At 45.3% G+C, this 19,089-nt stretch overlaps 1 protein-coding gene across 1 annotated transcript in view; it reads left to right on the top strand.

Moving 5' to 3' along the window:
* The window catches only part of LOC149751420 (uncharacterized), a 61,512-nt gene extending 43,893 nt beyond the window's left edge, over window positions 1-17,619 (top strand). The window contains exon 2 of the mRNA XM_089927026.1: window positions 16,428-17,619. Within this exon, the coding sequence (XP_089783152.1) occupies window positions 16,428-17,619 (1,192 nt within the window). The remainder of the gene's footprint in view (window positions 1-16,427) is intronic.
* The last annotated feature ends 1,470 nt before the right edge of the window (window positions 17,620-19,089 follow it).

The raw sequence follows: 19,089 nt of genomic DNA, 5'->3' as shown, positions 1-19,089 counted from the left end.
ACGGCGGGGGTAAGCGCATGGTTGTTAGGGTTGGACTTTGGACCATTAGATTGAGGATGGAATAGGAGGCCGGTAAGTATTGGTACATATTTGTTCTGTTGTGCATGGAGTTGCCACGTCTGACCAGGATGGGAGCGGGAGCAATGAGGCCCCTCATTTCTCGTTGCTTTGATTAGGGAACCTATTTAATTATATTATTAATTTTTTCTTTTTTTTTCATAAATATCTTTTTAAATATCATCTATTCTTCCGAATTAATATTTGCATATTTACTCTCATAAAATAATTATACCCACATCATCTAACGCCGTTAAAAAATTAATGGTTTCAAATTAAAATGACTAAAATATCTTTAATGAGTACATATGCAAAAAAAAATATTTATAAGACGAATACGATGAAGGATAAAAAAATAATTAAAAAAATTTATTTTATTTTTAATTAATATAAATATGGTTTTTATTAGAAGTATTTGTGCAAAAACAGTGTTTTATGAAGGTACAAAAATAAATATAAATTTTAAGAAGATATTTATGTAAAAAAATTATATTATTTCGTAAGTTTTGAGCTAGTTATTTAGTTAGAATAATTGTTGTCCGCATGTCGTGGTTGTGGAATGTGTCGGCTTTGCTGTTGGTAGATAGTTGGATGTTTGTGTTGGATGCTAGCTTGCTCCCAAATCCACTTCATTTAAAAAAAAAGGGGAAGGTTTAGAAATTTAGAAAAGTATTATCCATTATCGTGCTGCACAAAATTGTTTATGTACATTATCTTACGTATGCAAAGAAAAAAACATCAATTTTTTATTTTTTAGATTACTTTGCATGTATTCTGTACGTATATCCTTATAAAATTCTTAAATTATATGTATACCTCATAAAACTACTACTTGCTTGCGTACCTTTATAATTTTTTCTTCTTTTCTGCATTTATACCCTTTTGCCAATTAACAAAGTTGTATAGAAAGTAAAAAATTATAAGAGTATATACATAAATATAAATTTATAAGATCATATACGCATAAAAAATAATTTATAAGGGTATATATATAAATAGGAAATTTTCAATGGTAGCATACAATTTCAGATATTCAAAAGAATATACATGTAAAAAAGATAATTTACAAGGATATAAATAAACAATAAGTTTATGATTGTATACATATGCAATTGTATATATTTATAAGCATGTGTGTGTGTGTGTGTGTGTGTGTGTGTGTGTATATATATATATATATATATATATATATATATATATATATATATATATATATATATATATATATATATATATATATATGCAAAGAAAAGAATAGTATATACTTGTAGGTGAAATTTACGTGGAAGACAAGGTATTTAATTGGTTCCTCTTATTTCCTTAGGTATCATAATTGCTATATATGCAATGATTAGTAAATCTCGTGACTAGTTTTATAGAGAAAATTGGATTAAATATAATCCACTCGGTGAAGTCAGCTAGTCCGTGCATTGATGCTGCCTTTGGCGCGTTACACTTGTCCGATGCGGTTTGGAGAACAACGTAGCTTGGGGAAAGAGAACTAGAATTCGTTTGAAAATGGAAGTGAGGGACCTAAAAGTTGGTAAGCCGTTCATGGCTTGACTTGCCTCAAACTGGGGATGCCCTTTTGATGCCATTGGCTCGGTGGCTTGGTGTACTCCATAATTAGTTAATACGTGATGGTTGGGTCAGATGTTGGGGTCCAACTAATAACTTCATTTTAAGTACCCTCGTTCTCTCTCTCTCTCTCTCTCTCTCTCTCTCTCTCTCTCTCTCTCTCTCTCTCTCTCTCTCTTTGTGTGTTTTGTTTGTTGGTTTTACTGAATGTATTCGTACCCATAATATATGTGTTGGAGGAAAACCCAAGTTTTGGAACAAAGGTGCCCGACCAGGAAGCGCCGACCAGAAGACGCCCGATCAGGGAGCGCCGACCAGAAGGCGCCCGACCTCGCGACGCTCGAGCTGAAGGCGCCCAAATTGGGCAACTGGTTCGGCTCGGCACCCGGCCAGGTGCCGAGCCCCGAAATGCCTTGTCCAAATATTCGACCCCGACCCGATTCCTTGAGGGCACCCGACTAGAAGGCGCCGATCAAGTAACGCTCGGGCCGTAGGCGCCCGACCTAAGGCAACGGGCTCGGCCCGATGCCCGACCAAAGATGCTGACCAGGCAAAACCCGCCTGACTTGGGGCGGCCAGCCCCGCTCAGTGCCCGACCGGATGCTAGGCTCCGAAGCATCCCACCCTAGTGCTCGGTCTCGGCCTGACACCTTTCGGGAGCCTAACTCCAGATACTCGAATCTCACCATATCCTGCTACCGTCGTCAAACTATTAATGCGCATGGCCTTCGCAGGCCTCCGCCACACCCGATCATTAATGCATGTGGCCTCTGCAGGCTTCCAGTGCACTCAACCATTAATGAACGCGGCTCAAGATGATCTCCGGATCACTTGACCATCAAAGCGTATGGCTCTCCCTGATTACCGGTTCACTCAACAATTAATGCGCTTGTTATCTACGGACCCCAGGCCCTCCACAGCGGGCGGTTGAACCACTCCACCAGGTCCGATCAATCACGACAATTTGCTGACTCCGGTCTGATCCGGTATCTGCCCCATCACATCACAGGTAACCCAACTCCCTCTATAAAAGGAGAATCCCTCTTATATTGAGGGAGGGGGGGACAAGGAAAACTCTAACTTCTTGCTGCTATCTCCACTCTTATATTGGCCCCTCTGACTTAAGCATTGGAGGGCCGGCGCCGGAAAGCCCGGCCACCGGCTTTTTGCAGGCCCCTCACGGAGGAAGCCACTCGCCGACGGATCGCCACTCACCGGTGTTTGCCGGAGCTCCCCCTCCTCAGCCGACGGCCGCCCCCGGGTCCAATTTTCAGCAACAGTTGGCGCTAGAGGAAGGGCCCCGAGTCGCGACCATGAAGTTGAGAAGCAAGGGAGCTTCTAATGCCTCTCGATGTCCTCCACCTAGTCCTGGACACTCTGTCCAGAACTCGCCACCCCCGGCCGAGTCGACTCCCCAAGTTCTGCCGGAGCAGTTTGATGCCCTGGTGCAGCAGGTCCAGGCCTTGGCCACTGCTGTCCAAAGCTTGCAACCCAGGGGCATCCCAACGGCACCATTCCCTCCAGCCTTAATTCAGCCGGTGCCCCCTGCAAGCGGATTCCCCCTCCGAGGTCAAGATCCCCAAGCTCAGGCCTCCCCTTGGAGGGAACACCCAGTGAGAGGTCCTGATGACTGGCCACAACCGTCAGAAGCCGAGTCAGTCCCAGGGCAACCTGCGCCGGAGCGGACCACCGCGGCGATCCCCTAGAGTGATGAGCTCGACAAGAAGGTCGAGAAGCTGGAGCGCCAGATTGAGGCACTCCACGGAAGGAGGTCGGGACGCGATGGTGACTTCGAATTCAACACGAGATCCCTCTTCTCCCAACAAATCGAAGATGAGCCGGTCCCGCCAAGATTCAAGATGCCCCAGGTGGAGCCTTACAATGGTAGGACCGACCCCCTTGACCACCTGAAAAGCTATCGGGCCTTAATGGCCCTGCAGGGAGCCTCGGAGGCCATGCTTTGCAAAGCCTTCCCAGCAACACTCCGAGGAGCAGCCCGGCTTTGGTTCACCGGGCTGAAGCCAAGCACCGTCTCCTCCTTCGAGCAGCTCGGCAGGCAATTCGCCAGCAACTTTGCTGCCAGCCGACCCCAGCGGCGGACCTCGGACTCCCTCCTCGATATAAAACAAAAGGAGGGAGAGTCCCTTAGGGAATATTTGGACCGATTTACCGCCGCAACATGGGAAGTCTGGGAGCTTGACCAGTCAATCGCCATGCCAGCACTAAAGACTGGGGCCCGGTCTTATAGATTCCTCTTCTCCATCGAGAAGAACTTTCCTGCTGACCTCACTGAGATGTTGGTTCGGGCGCGGAAGTATGCGAAAGCCGAGGAAGCTGTTGCCGTTAGACGGAGCGGGGCCGAGCAGACTTCCAAAAAGCAGAAAAGGCGTCGTGAGGAGTGTGGCCACCCCAGAAGCCCGTCTCCGCGCCGAGCCAAGAACCCGCCCCATCTGAAGAGTCCACCCTGGCTGCGGGGACCGCCCCGACCAAGGTCTCCACCTCGCCCGAGATCACCACCGCGGCTCCGCACACCCAACGGGAGGTACGAAAATTACACTCTCCTTACCGCTCCCCGAACCGAGATTCTCATGGAGATCGAGGGACGGGATTATTTCCGGCCTCCGCCCCCAAGGCGAGACCCCGGAGCCTGGCGTAATCCCCGGAAGTACTGCCGCTTCCACCGGAACCACGGCCACGATACGGAGGACTGCTTCCAGCTCCGGGACGAGATTGAAGCACTCATCTGCCGAGGAGTACTCGACCGGTTCGCGCGAAACCAGCGTGAAGAGAAAAGGCCAGCGGAGAATGCCGCACAGCCCGAAGATCCAAATGCCAACAGGCCCATTGCCGGCACTATCAACACTATTCGAGGCGGAGCTACAGAGGAAGGGCTCCGAACTGGGAGGGACCCTACCAGATCGCACGCGCCCAGCGGCCCGGGGCATACAAGCTGAAATCCCTAGACGGGACCCCCATTCCACAAACCTGGAGTTCCGAAAATCTCCGAGTGTACTACCAATAGAACCCCGAGGGGTTTTCCGTTTCAATCATAAATCTCACCTTTCTACAATGACTTGCTCACAATTGCTTAATTGTGCTAAACTTCTCCTGATGTTTAAATGCTGACTCCCAGGCGACCCGGCCCAGCTCGTATATACGGCCCTGCTCGGATACAACCTGGACCGAGAAGCCGGATGCCTCGGCGAAAATTCGGAGCGCCGATATCGAGCTCGGCTCGATCTCCATCTGTCGAGCTTGGCTCGATCTCCATCAAATACCTCGACTACGGTCGGAATGCCCCGATCCCTCAGGATGACGCGAGTACCCTCGTGGTCTCCACCAACCATCGAGCTCGGCTCGATCTCCATCGACCATCGAGCTCGGCTCGATCTCCATCGACCATCGAGCTCAGCTCAATCTCCATCGATCATCGAGCTCGGCTTGATCTCCATCTGTCGAGCTCGGCTCGATCTCCATCAAATACCTCGACTACGGTCGGGATGCCCCGATCCCTCGGAATGACGGGAGTACCCTCGTGGTCTCCACCAACCATCGAGCTCGGCTCGATCTCCATCGACCATCGAGCTCGGCTCGATCTCCATCGACCATCGAGCTCGGCTCGATCTCCATCGACCATCGAGCTCGGCTCGATCTCCATCAAGCCCTCGTGGCACTTCGGGAAGGCGGAGCAGTGCCCTCGTGGCCCTCCGTGGCGCTCAACGATGGGGTAATACCTTCACGGTCCCCCCGCGGTGCCTCCTCGACTGCGGTCGGGATGCCCCGACGAGTCGACAGTGAGCCCGAGCTCCCTTGACCTCGGGATGACGGGGTAGTACCTTTGTGGCCCCCGGGCAAACGTTCGTGATCGCCAAAAATGTTCGTGGTCGACAACATGTTCGTGGTCGACAATACATGTTCGTGGTCGACAATAAATGTTCGTGATCAGCAAAATGTTCGTGAACGCCGAAAACGTTCGTGGTCGACAACATGTTCGTGGTCGACAATACATGTTCGTGGTCGGCTATACATTCGCGATTGTAATAAACATCCCTGATGGCGACCAATTCTCCTATTGCGCCGGCATCCCCAAGAAGTGGGCCCCGAGCAGAAGAGCACCCTCAAAAATGGCAAAGCAAAACTGCAAACTTCAGCAGGGGATGCTCGACTCTAACAGTACAAAAGGTACATTTTAGATTGTGATTACATTATTTTATTTGCTCCTGCAATGACTAAGTGCATAAATAAAACCCCGACTAGCGCCAGGGCGCTCGGCCGGGCCGATCGTCGCCTAGTCCCATCCGCCCCGCATGCACTGCTCGACGGCGAACTCTAGCCTGGCTTATACCGGCAGCCCGGCGAAACCCTGTCCCGAGCTTGGGGACATCGAACCTGTTAAGTCGGAGAGGTCTGACAATCCGCCTCGGCAACTCGAGGTCCGAGCTCGCGGAGTCCGAATAAAATTCGAGTCGGGTTAGTGACCTTTGGTCCTAGGGCTCGGCCGAATTCTGAGCCGAGCTCGAGAAGGCTTGACGAGCCTAAGCATATTCTTTTGGACCTAAATACCGCAACATCGCTGGTCGAAGGTCCGAGCAACGGAAACTTAGGATCTGAGCTCAGGGACTCGGCAAATATGCCGAACCTAAACCATGTCTAACTACGTAGCGGACGAAGTTGAGGCCGCAGAGCCCAAGTCCATGGAACCTAAAGCGGATTCGATTGAAGAAATCCAGATTTACTAAGGATCGGAACTTAAACCAATCACACAAGATAGAAAAGGATATTCATTTAAGAGAGAGCCCGAAGGCCAAGTACAAAGTCGAGGCTTGGCCTTATAACAATGTGAAGACCATCTCTATATACAAAAACGATAAAAGATGTGAAAAATGGTCCTAAGGCTCGGCCCTATTGTCTTCGGCGACTTCGGGGACGGCTGGTTCCTCCGCGGCCAAAGTCTCCGCGTGGCCATCTTCAGTAACTTCGGTGGTAGCCTCGGGCGCTTCCACTCGACCCTCCTCGGTGGCCAGCTCAGCCTCTTCGGTGGCCTCGTCGACCGCCGGGGTACCCACCTCCGACTCAACCCCCGCTCCCGGTTGAAGCAGATCAAGGTTGAAGTCGGGGAGAAGTCGCCGTAATTGGTTACGGAAGTCATTGAAGCCGAGGGTGAGCCCGTTCACGCCCTTCTCTTCGAGCAGGTCGCGAAACTCTTCCGATTCACGGAAGAGCTTGACGGCGTTTTGGGCCTGCTCCCGGGCCTCCCTCTCCCGAGCTTCGTGATACCCGGCCTTCTGCTCCAGATTCTTCATTTTCCATTCTCGGGCGACGAGCAAGGACTGCGCGTCGGACAAACGGGTCTCGAACTCTTGGGCCTTGAGGTGAACCTCTTTCACCTCCTGCTCACGGATGGCGAGCGTCGACGTAGTCTCGGCCCAACGCGCCTCTACAGCGCGCACCTCTGACTTAGCCAGGGCGTGTGCGCCCTTCTCCTCCTCGAGCTCGGCGGTCAGAGCCCGAATCTCGTCCTCGGCCGCCTCCACCCTCGTCTGGAGCACTTTTTGCTCGGCCTCGGATACGAGGCACCTTGCCTCGGCCTCCTCCTGCCTGCGTTGATGCCTTCGGGCCCAGTCCCGGTAGTCTTGGACTATATGCATCAGCGTCTCGATCTCGTGGAGGTACTGTAAAAGAAGGAAATAAGAAACAAAATCCGAGCCAATTCGAAACAAACTTACACAAATACGAAGGCAAACTTACCCGGACGGCAGAGCAGACGGTCGTATCCATGAAGGCACCATAATCCATGGATCGGATCTTGGCCTGGTCGGCCGGAAGCAGCGCGACCCGAAGAACCTCGCGCGCCGGGGATTGTCGAGAGCCGAATCGCCCTCGAAGACCGCCCAGCCAGGGGCGTAGGGCACTCTCTCCCGACGACCTTGATTACCCGGTGGGCCCGGTGGGCTAGACCCTGCTAGGCTCGGTGGATGCGGTTCTACAGCCTCCTGGCCGCACCCTGGCTCGGGACCAGGGAGTTGGGGTCGGTCATGCAACCGATCCGATTGCTGTGGGATTGGGGCGGGGCACGCAAGCGCGAAAACCGCCGTAGAGCTCATCCCTCCTTGATCGGTGCTCAGGACTTCCTGCCGACCAGGAACTTGCGAAATCGGCGCCGGGCACGGGAGCGCCACCGTAGCTCCAGCAGAGCTCGCGCCCCTAGAACTTGGGCCCTCCCCCGACCAAATTCGAAGCGCTCGGCACGAGGAGCGCCCTACTCGGCGGCCACAACAGCCGAGATCTTCGCCTTCTTCTTTTTCGGCTCAGGCGGTTCTTCCGCGAGCTCGGCCGCCCTTTTTCGGAAACGAGCGTACAAGACGTCGCTCTTGGTCACCATTTTTGCAATTCTGCAAAGACGAACAAAAGAAGTTAGCCAAATATTGCAAAAAAAGGGGGGGGGGGGCAAAGGAGAATTCCTTAGTTACCACCCTTACCCGGAGGGCGCGCCGAGCTCAGACCAACATTGATCAAAGTATCCTCATTCACGAGGCCGTTCAGAAGGATGCCATCTCTGAGGCTGCAGATAGTGTCAAGGATTCCCTGCTCGCGTGAGGAAAGCCTGGGGACTTGGTTAGCGATCTTGAGCCGGCTTCGCCTCCACCTAGGGTTGAACCCCATGGTTGCTCGGAACCCAAGAAAAAGAATTTTTCCTTCCAACCATGAATGGATGACGGGGCGCCATGAAAGAGTGGCCGACCAGCCCGAAAGGCGATGTAGAGCCACTCTCCGTCTCCCGGGTTAGACTTAAGTGAAAAAAAGTCGCTGGAAGACATTCACGGAAGACGGGATCCCGTACGCCATACACAAGGACAGGAACCCGATGATTGTCCTCCATGCGTTCGGAGCGAGCTGCGCAGGGACGATTTCGTACTCCCCGAGCAACTCGTTCACAAACCCATGAAGAGGAAATCGTAGGCCAGCCCAGAGTGCCTCCGAGTACACTCCAATCCGGCCTACAGGGGGGTTCGTTACCCGGTCCCCCAACCCAGCGGGTTCCAAACGGAACCCCCGCAGAGGAAAAAACCATTCCTCGACCATCTCAACCTCTAGCTCGCTCATGGTAGATCCGAACTCACTCGGACCATGACCCATTGGGAACAGAAAAAAGAGGAAAGGGGGAAGAAAGTTCCAAGCAAATGAAAAGGGAAACACCTTAGGAAGTTCGTCGGAGGTAATGGCAGAATGGCCGTTTCAAACTGAGAAGAAAGTGAAGGTAGAAGAAGACAATAAGAAAGAAGCCGGAGGCCAGGTAGGGGTTTATATAGATCCCTCCAACGGCCCAGATCAGAAAGAAAGAACGCCGCTCCCTGTTCAGATCGTGACACGTGTCGGCCCAAGAGTCAACGCGCCGCATTTAATTCAGGCTGACGCTTCGAACATAGAAGCGCCTCGTCGGATCGTGCGGCCCCATCATGAGCCCACGATGCGAGGACGCTTCGAGAAATGAAAAGGTACCCTAATAATGAAATGTTTCGGGAAAGAAGAGACGCCGCCCATTAAAAGTGCTTTGAAGCGCGCGATAATTCGAAATTTCCCTAACCCGCAGTAGCTCAACTAAAACTACTTTCCGCGCTCGAGCTGGTGGCCAGCTCGAGCCCGGAAGTCGGGGGGTAGTGTTGGGGGAAAACCCAAGTCCCGGAACGAAGGTTCCCGACCAGGGAGCGCCGACCAGAAGGCGCCCGACCAGGGAGCGCCGACCAGAAGGCGCCCGACCTCACGACGCTCGAGCTGAAGGCGCCCAACTGGGCAACTGGCTCGGCTCGGCACCCGGCCAGGTGCCGAGCCCCGAAATGCCTTGTCCAAATATTCGACCCCGGCCCGATTCCTTGAGTGCACCTGACTAGAAGGCGCCGATCAAGTAACGCTCGGGCCGTAGGCGCCCGACCTAAGGCAACGGGCTCGGCCCGACGCCCGACCAAAGATGCTGACTAGGCAACACCCGCCCGACTTGGGGCGACCAGCCCCGCTCAGTGCCCGATCGGATGCTAGGCTCCGAAGCATCCCACTCTCGTGCTCAGCCTCGGCCTGACACCTTTCGGGAGCCTAACTCCAGATACTCGAATCTCACCATATCCTGCTACCGTCGTCAAACCATTAATGCGCATGGCCTTCGCAGGCCTCCGCCACACCCGATCATTAATGCGCGTGGCCTCTGCAGGCTTCCAGTGCACTCAACCATTAATGAACGCGGCTCAAGATGATCTCCGGATCACTTGACCATCAAAGCGTATGGCTCTCCCTGATCACCGGTTCACTCAACAATTAATGCGCTTGTTATCTACGGACCCCAGGCCCTCCACAGCGGGCGGTTGAACCACTCCACCAGGTCCGATCAATCACGACAATTCGCTGACTCCGGTCTGATCCGATCTCATCCCCTACGACGCCATTAATGAACATGATCGTACTCGATTATCACAAAGAGGACAATCTGCCCCATCACATCATAGGTAACCCAACTCCCTCTATAAAAGGGAAATCCCTCCATTTGAGGGAGGGGGGGACAAGGAAAACTCTAACTTCTTACTGCTATCTCCACTCTTATATTGGCCCCTCTGACTTAAGCATCGGAGGGCCGGCGCCGGAAAGCCCGGCCACCGGCTTTTTGCAGGCCCCCCACGGAGGAAGCCACTCGCCGACGGATCGCCACTCACCGGTGTTTGCCGGAGCTCCCCTCCTCAGCCGACGGCCGCCCCGGGTCCAATTTCCATACACAATATGATATGGCTGTTTCAACAACAAATAAATAAATAAATTCTCACTTTCTGCCCCTTTCTTTCGTAGAAATCAAGTAACTCTGCTTTTCTAGCATTTATTTGCATAGGATTTGTACCTGGCCCCGTGGTGACGCTTGCATGACTCTCAAGTCTCAAACTTGTAATTGTCCAAATTTCCCCCTTTAACCTTTTAAATTTTTGCAAAACAACAGTATTGTTCTGAGAATTGTTTTCTTTTAAACGTACCGTTTCTTTCATTTCCGTAATAGGTGAGCTTTCAAAGAAGGGTTTTCACCGGAGCATTTTACGTTCACACTTCCAACGACACTACGATAATTATCCTATTTATGTTTCTGAAAAAAATGTTTGTGATTTGGTTGCATGCCGTATGGCCGCGCATTCTCACAAGATGTTGTGGACCAGTGCGAATATGACCCTTCTCTTTAGAATATTTTGTTTTTTGATCCTACTGAATGTATTAATGCAAGATCTACGTGAATTCGTGACTTGTCAAAAAAGAAAAAGTTTATGACATACGGAGGAGCGTTCAATTGAGCGTTGGATGCTTCTTCTCATCAACTTCCCGGAGGGTGAGAGATTTTTTTTTTGGCTATTGTAAAAGATTCTGTACTAGTTGCACATGTTTGCTTTGATGTAAAACAAATTTCAGGCTGTTGCATTGGATATCTAACAAAAAGAAGAAAAAAAACAAGAAGAAAAAATAAATAAAAATAAATAATATATGCATAATTTGATTTATTGATCTACATCCGTAAGTAGAGATGGTGCAAAAGTTTTACTATATAAAACTAAAAATTATAAAGTACAAGATTTCGTCTCAAATTCTAAATTTTAATACATCCGATTTTTAGGACACTCAATTGTTCTCTCTTTTTTGAAGTTACAGAAGATATATGTATAATAGAGTAAGTCGATTTGAATTCTAAATAGTGTTCTAAAATAATCAAGTTAGTCTTCTCTAGGGTCTCCATCCCCACACCCTCAACTCATTTATCGCTCAGCCCGTACAAAATGAGTATGGACGCCTAGAGTGGACCTTTTTCACTTCAAGAATTCAAATTTTATCGATGAAAAATTTGGTTACAAAATGTTTTCCTTTCGTCACTAAATGTTTTTAGTGACCAATAAAACTTCATCATTAGTTGGTGACTAAAAGCCCCGTGACTAAAATATTTAGTGACCAAAATATAAATTTGTCAAAAAAATATTATATTGAGTGACAAAACATAAATGGTTATTAAAGAAAAATATTCGTGACCATTTTGTTTGTGGCAAAAGATTGAAAAATCATCATTAAAGATCCCAAAGATGACGACATGACAAAAAATTAATGATAAAAAATAAGCTTTAATGAAGAGTAAAGGTCGCCGCTAAAAATTTTCTTTTTTGACAAATTTTTATTGGTCACAAAATGTTGTTATAATTAGCGATGAAAAAAGAAATGTTCATTAAAGACAAATATTTGCGACATTTTTTTTGACAAAAGTATAAAAATTCGTTGGTAAATAACACAAAATGATGAGATGATAAAGAATTAGTGAGCAACAACGAACTTTTATGAGGATTAATTTTCGTTGTTAAAAATATTACTTTGTGATGAGTTTTTGCTCATCACAAAAAACTTATACAATTAGTGACGTGGGGTAAATGGTTTCTAAAGACAAACTTTAATGATGATAGTTTTTGTAACAAAAGATTAAGAAATGGTCAATCTTAGAAGAATGATTTGATAAGGAATTAACAATCAAAAAGTTTTTTTATGACAATTCACCTTTGCTACTCAAAACTTTCTTTTATGATGAATTGTTAATGGTCACTAAAACCCACTTTCCTTTCTGGTGATTGGGTGAAAGAAGAGTATTGGTGATGACTATGATTCGTCACTATTTTTTTTATAATTAAAATTTAAACCTGGTTCATATTACAATGATAAAACATAAAAACTTCATCTACGTACACATTCACAATAAAACCAAATATAAATATCAACTCAATAACACAACAAACAAATAAAATATAATTAAATTAGAAGTATCTATATTAAACTGTCAAGGATCTGAAAAGAAAATATTTTTATCTGTCCATAACAAAAAAGTTCTTTACTTGTGCTTTCAATTCTACCACTCGTTTCTCCAACTCCACTGCATGTTCGTTTGCTTCCAAAAGTTCTTTACTTTGTTTAGAAATGGTGTGGTTAGGCTTGGGACCCCATCCACATCTATGCCAGTATCCAGATTTTGGACTGAGAACACCAGCCAAGTGTTCCTCCAAAGTCAAAAAAGAACCACCCTCTTCTTGTTAGGTTTCTTCCATCTCCTATAATTGGGTCTGCATTTCATAACATATGACTAATAAAGTAAACAAATTAGCATCCAGCAATCCAAAATCAACATATTCTTTATAATTCTGTTAAAAGAATAGTAATTATCATAATATTTTTAGCTTGCTGAGCAACCCAAGTTCCATCAGGCCTTTGACGAGTTGCCTTCCAAAATTCTATTGCAGCAGGTGGCACCCCATCCTTGGTCTATTATTATGAAATAAATCAGTAGAATGCATTACCATTTCAATAAGGAAAAAGAGAGGAATTATTTTACCTCTGCTTATCATTTTTCTTCATCTATTATCCTTGGTCCATTATTTTCTTTGGTCTATTATTCTTGGTCTATTATTTTCAAAAAGAGAGGAATTATTTTCCCTCTGCTTATCATTTTTCTTCGTCTATTATCCTTGGTCCATTATTTTCCTTGGTCTATTATTTTCCCTCTGCGTCACACATTCTGCTCTAGAAAAAATATTCTTATTTGGCTCTCTAAGACTTGTGTTGCGGCAGAAAGGAAGAATAATAAAACAAGAAGAAAAAAGAGAAAAAAACAAGAGAAGAACAAGAGAAGACAAAAAGCACATAATGTTTATATGCTTCGGTCTATCGACCTACATCCATAGGCAGAGACCATGCAAAAGTTTCACTATTAAAAAAAAAAAAGAAGATTACATAGTACAAGATTATATCACAAACTCTAGCCACTTATACACCCGATCTCTAGAACACTAAATTGCTCCTTTTCTTAGGTTTACAAGGCATTTATAATAGAGTAAATCAATTAAGACTCAAACTAGTATTCCTACAATAATCATGTTAGGCCGATGTATAGCTAGTGTCCTAAGTCGATGTGGACTTGAATTGGTATTCTAAGTCGACGTTCTAGAACTAATGTAAAATCAACTTTTCAGAACTTATAAACCTAAAACATACTCAACAAATCTCTACCTTGGCTTGAAGTTTACAAAATCAAATATATAAAATCTTTTCCACCATCTCTTCCACACCTGCCCCTAAGTGCATCAACCTCTACAAACATTAATCAAGTCTAAGCAATGCTTGAACCTGTTAACTAGAAGTGGTTAGTCAATATATCAACCGGATTCTCTGCAATAACTATCTTCTAAACTGCAATAATACCATTATTGATGATCTTCCGAATAAAGTGATAGCTGACATTAATGTGCTTGGTGTACTTGTGATACATTGGAATTTTGGCCAAGTGAATGACAATTTGGCTCTCATAGTGCACAACTATTAACTACTACTGTGGAGTGATTGATTAAAACCCCATTTGATTTTGATGAGCTCAAAGCATTTGAGTATATCTTGTGGTTACTAATGAATTCAATTGAGTGTTTCAGTGAAAATCCTGTCCAAGTGTCTCTAGATTTGGTTCATAGTATTTTGGATAAGTTAAGAAGTCTGCTGAACCAAAGTCTGAGACTCGAGTCGACTCCCGAGTATCACGAGTCGACTCCAAGCGTATCAAGTTCACTGGCACGAGCTCGAGTCGACTCCAGACTAGTACGAGTCGACTCCGACTGAGAACAGAAAGAAGAACAGAAAGCCTCATCTCAGAACCTGTCAACGAGTCGACTCCTGAAGTGCGCGAGTCGACTCCAATGTTCAACGAGTCGACTCCAGGGTAGTAAGAGTCGACTCCAAGAGGTACACAAAGAAAAGGTCAGAGAGCATTTTATGGACTCTGAGATTCGAGTCGACTCCCGCAATACACGAGTCGACTCCGAGACTGTGCGACCATCGACAGACAGAAAACCATGTTACTGCCTCTGAGATTCGAGTCGACTCCCAGACAGCTCGAGTCGACTCCAAGACAAGCTTCACGTCAAAAGGCAGAAGACCAACTTTCGGAAACTGAGAGCTGAGTCGACTCCAAGGAAGTTCGAGTCGACTCCAAGACTGGATGAGCCAAAAGACAGAGAATCGGAAGTTCGGGCTCTGAGATTCGAGTCGACTCCAAGGACAGTCGAGTCGACTCGAGTGGACAAAATTCAAAATTGGATCCACGGACTTCTGTGGATGAGCCGACTCTAAAATTGCCAAGTCAGCTCCAGAAGTTGGCGAGTCGACTCCGGGTCAAGACGAGTCGACTCCCAGTCGTGACGGCAACTTTAATTCAAATTTGGAACAGTTGCCGAGTCGACTCCGGAAAAGCTTGAGTCGACTCCCGCTACAGCCGAGTCGACTCCTGATCGCGCGAGTCGACTCCAACCCACCAACGGTCATATTGTCAGGCTGCGCAGAGTGTGCAGAACGGACAGAAAAAGCAGTGTAACGGCTAGTTTCCGTGGGGGTTGGCTTAAATAGCCACAGAAGACTGTAGCAAGGGAGAGAACAACCATTCCACTCCAAGCATTCAAGCTTTCAACTCTGCAACTTGTTCTTCAACGAAAAAGAGGGAAGATCTGCAATAACTGCATCCAACTACATCTTCTCAACATTAAAAGCTTCCTCCTCCTGCATTCAAGTCGACCACTCTTTCAAGAGGAGACCAGAAGTTCAAGAAGCCATTCCTCATCTCCGATCTAAAAGCGTTTGAGGCTTCTTAACTTCATTTATTGTTCATATTGTTTTTATCTGCTTTTTGAGAAGCTGTTTTCTGTTTTCTTTTACACACTGTATTTACTTGGTTCAATTGGGGGATTGAATCAAGGGAATTAAGGTTGGTTGGTGAGCCAAGTTAAAACCAACGTGTGTAAGGGTTTGATTGTGAGCCCGGGAAAACAATCGGGGTTGGTTCTAGTCGGTGAGCCTGGGAAAACCGACCGAGTTCGTTGTGAGCTCGTAAAACAACAAGTTTGGTTGTGAGCTTGCAAAACAACCGGCTGTAATCCAAGGGGGTTATAGTGAATTCCCAAGAGAGACTTGGGGAGTGGACGTAGGAGCAAGGGGTAGCTCCGAACCACTATAAAACTCTGTGTTTGCATTGGATTGTCTCTTCTCTTCTTCCTCTCACATCACTCACAGCACTTAGCATTAATTAAATAACTTGCAATAGTTTTTAATTAATCATCCATAACGTTTTAATTATCCAAATTAATTTAAAACCCAATTCACCCCCCCCTCTTGGGTTGTCTATCTGGGCAACAAGTGGTATCAGAGCCAAAAACTCTTCCACTCAAGAGTTAAAAGATCAAAATGACAACCCCATTTGGATCTTCTCACATTGAGGGTCAGTCCACCCAAAGACCCCCTTTCTTCAATGGATCCGACTACTCATACTGGAAGGCTAGGATGAGAATATTCATCCAAGCCCAAGACTATGAGATGTGGACCATTGTAGTGAATGGCCCATACATCCCATCCACATACGTAGAGGGTGTTAAGGTACCCAAATTAGAAAAGGATTGGGATGAACATGACATGAGGAAGGCACAATTAAACTCTAAAGCTGTGAATGTGTTTTATTGTGCCTTAGACCGTAATGAATTCAATAGGGTTTCAACTTGTAATTCTGCAAAAGAAATTTGGGACAGACTTGAAGTGACCCATGAGGGCACGAATCAAGTCAAGGAATCCAAAATAAACATCTTGGTTCATAAATATGAACTATTTAAAATGGATTCAAATGAAATAATCACATGCATGTTCACTAGGTTTACTGATATTGTCAATGGCCTAAAAAGCCTTGGCAAGAACTATACTAACAGTGAGCCTGTCAGGAAAATCCTTCGGTGTCTACCAAGGTCGTGGGAAGCTAAAGTGACGGCAATCCAAGAAGCCAAGGACTTGAACAAGCTACCACTTGAGGAGCTTCTTGGATCCCTTATGACGCACGAGCTCACCATGAAACAACACAACGAGGAAGAGTCCTCCCATAAGAAAAAGGTAATAGCTTTAAAATCTACTTCATCTAACAAAGACTTATCTTGCAGTAGCAGTAGTGAAGAAGAAGAAGATGAGGAAGATGGTGGTGAGGCACTTCTTGTGCGCAAGTTCAAGAAATTCATCAACCACAAGAAGTCCTATCATCAAAGGAGAGGCCCCTCAAATTCCTACCGCAAGGACAAAGATAAGGAAAGAGAAAATGAGGGGATTGGGTGCTATGAGTGCAAAAAGCCGGGACACATCAGAGCTGAGTGTCCCTTACTAAAGAAGGGCAGCAAGTACAAGAAGAAGAAGAAAGCCCTTGTCACCACCCTATCGGACTCCGACGCATCATCTTCATCATCGGATGAAGAACAAGAAGAGAAGGCCAATTTCTGCTTCATGGCCAACGAAAACGAGGTAACTTCCGATACGCATTTTGATTTTACATTTGATGAACTTTATGATGCGTTTAATGAATTAATGATTGAATATAAGAATATAAATGTTAAAAACAGAGAACTAAAAGTAACTAACCAAACTTACATTCATAAGCATGATTCATTAATTAAGGATAAAGATAATCTTACCAAAGAAAATCTAGAACTTAAGACAAGCAACCAACTCTTAATTAAGAAGACTAACAACTTAACGAAAGATAATGAAAAACTAACTAAGGAACTTTCAGAACTTAAAAACCATAAACAAATCTTAAACAAGGATCTCACAAAAGAACTAAATGATTTAAAAGCAGAAAATCAAACATTAACTAAAGAACTTGGAAAATACAAACCTTTAGTTGAAAGGTTTACGTATAGTTCTGAAAAGTTAAATATGATACTTAATAATCAACGAGCCGTATTTAATAAAGCGGGTTTAGGATATAAATCAAGAAATAAACAAAAACTTCTCAGTAACTTCTTTGTTAAAGCTGGGAAAACTAAAATTAAGAAAATAACTTGCTTTTGTTGTGGTACAGTAGGTCATAAAGCAAATGTGTGTAATTTTAGGAAAAGTAAAACTAAAAGAAAAATTAAAAAGGTATGAGTTCCAAAAGGAACCAACTTGACTAACCATGAAGGACCCAAGAAAACTTGGGTACCTAAGATGACATGATTTGCTTGTGTAGGAGTGTCTTGCAGCCAAAGTCAACAAAAACTGCTGGTATTTGGATAGTGGCTGCTCAAGGCACATGACGGGTGATAAAGATCAATTTTTCACCCTTGAAGCTAAGAAGGGAGGTGCTGTGACGTTTGGAGACAACAACCAAGGTCACATCATTGGTATTGGTAAAGTTCAAATCACCCCTTCTACTTTTATAGATAATGTTAGATATGTTGATGGTCTTAAGCATAACTTGTTAAGCATTAGTCAATTATGTGATAAAGGATATGATGTTATGTTTAAACCATCACTATGCATTATAACAAATCCTAATGATAATAGTTTAGTTTTTAAAGGAATTAGACGTGGAAATGTATATGTTGTAGACCTAGAAGATCTTGTAAAACATAACCAATGTCTAGTTGTAAATGAAACTAAAGATAATGATGCTAGTTGGTTATGGCACCGTAAGTTAGGTCATGCAAGCATGGACACAATAACTAAACTAGTTAAAAGAGACTCCGTGATAGGTTTGCCAAAATTAAAATTTGAAAAGAACAAAATATGTGAAGCATGTCAATTTGGCAAACAATCTAGGAACTCTTTTAAATCCATAAAATGTGTCTCTACTTCTAGGCCTCTAGAATTACTACACATGGACCTATTTGGTCCAACTAGAACAACAAGCCTAGGTGGAAATAAATATGGTCTAGTTATAGTAGATGATTACTCTAGGTACACATGGGTCATGTTTCTAGCGCATAAGGATCAAGCATTTTCTATGTTTAAGAAGTTCCATAAGGAAGTAACAAATGCTAGAGAGTCTTCAGTCATAGCCATTAGAAGTGACCATGGTACCGAATTCGAAAATCAATTATTTGACGAATTTTGTAGTAAAAAGGGGATAACCCATAATTTTTCTGCACCTAGGACACCACAACAAAATGGAGTTGTGGAAAGGAAGAATAGAACACTAGAGAAAATGGCTAGGACTATGTTATGTGAAAGTAACCTCCCTAAGTACTTTTGGGGAGAAGCCATTAATACCTCTTGTCACATATTAAATAGAGTTTTATTAAGACCCATTATAAAGAAAACACCTTATGAACTTTGGAAAAACAGAAAACCAAAAGTTAATTACTTTCATGCCTTTGGATGTAGGTGTTTTGTACATAATAATGGAAAAGATAATCTAGGAAAATTTGATCCTAAATCTGATGAAGGAATATTCTTAGGTTATTCTACAACTAGTAAAGCCTATAGAGTCTTTAATAAAAGAACCCTAGTTATAGAAGAATCTATACATGTTGTTTTTGATGACTCTAGTGACATCTCATCTAGTAAGAAGGTTAATTTTGATGATGATGTTGAAATACTTGAAGAAAAGATAGATGAGATGGGATTACAAGATGA

The sequence above is a fragment of the Phoenix dactylifera genome, chromosome 13 (genome assembly GCF_051530095.1).
Source record: "Phoenix dactylifera cultivar Ajwa chromosome 13, Ajwa_hap1_PhDact_Kaust_v1.1, whole genome shotgun sequence".
NCBI lineage: Eukaryota > Viridiplantae > Streptophyta > Magnoliopsida > Arecales > Arecaceae > Phoenix > Phoenix dactylifera.
This window is presented reverse-complemented; position numbering and strand designations above follow the sequence as displayed.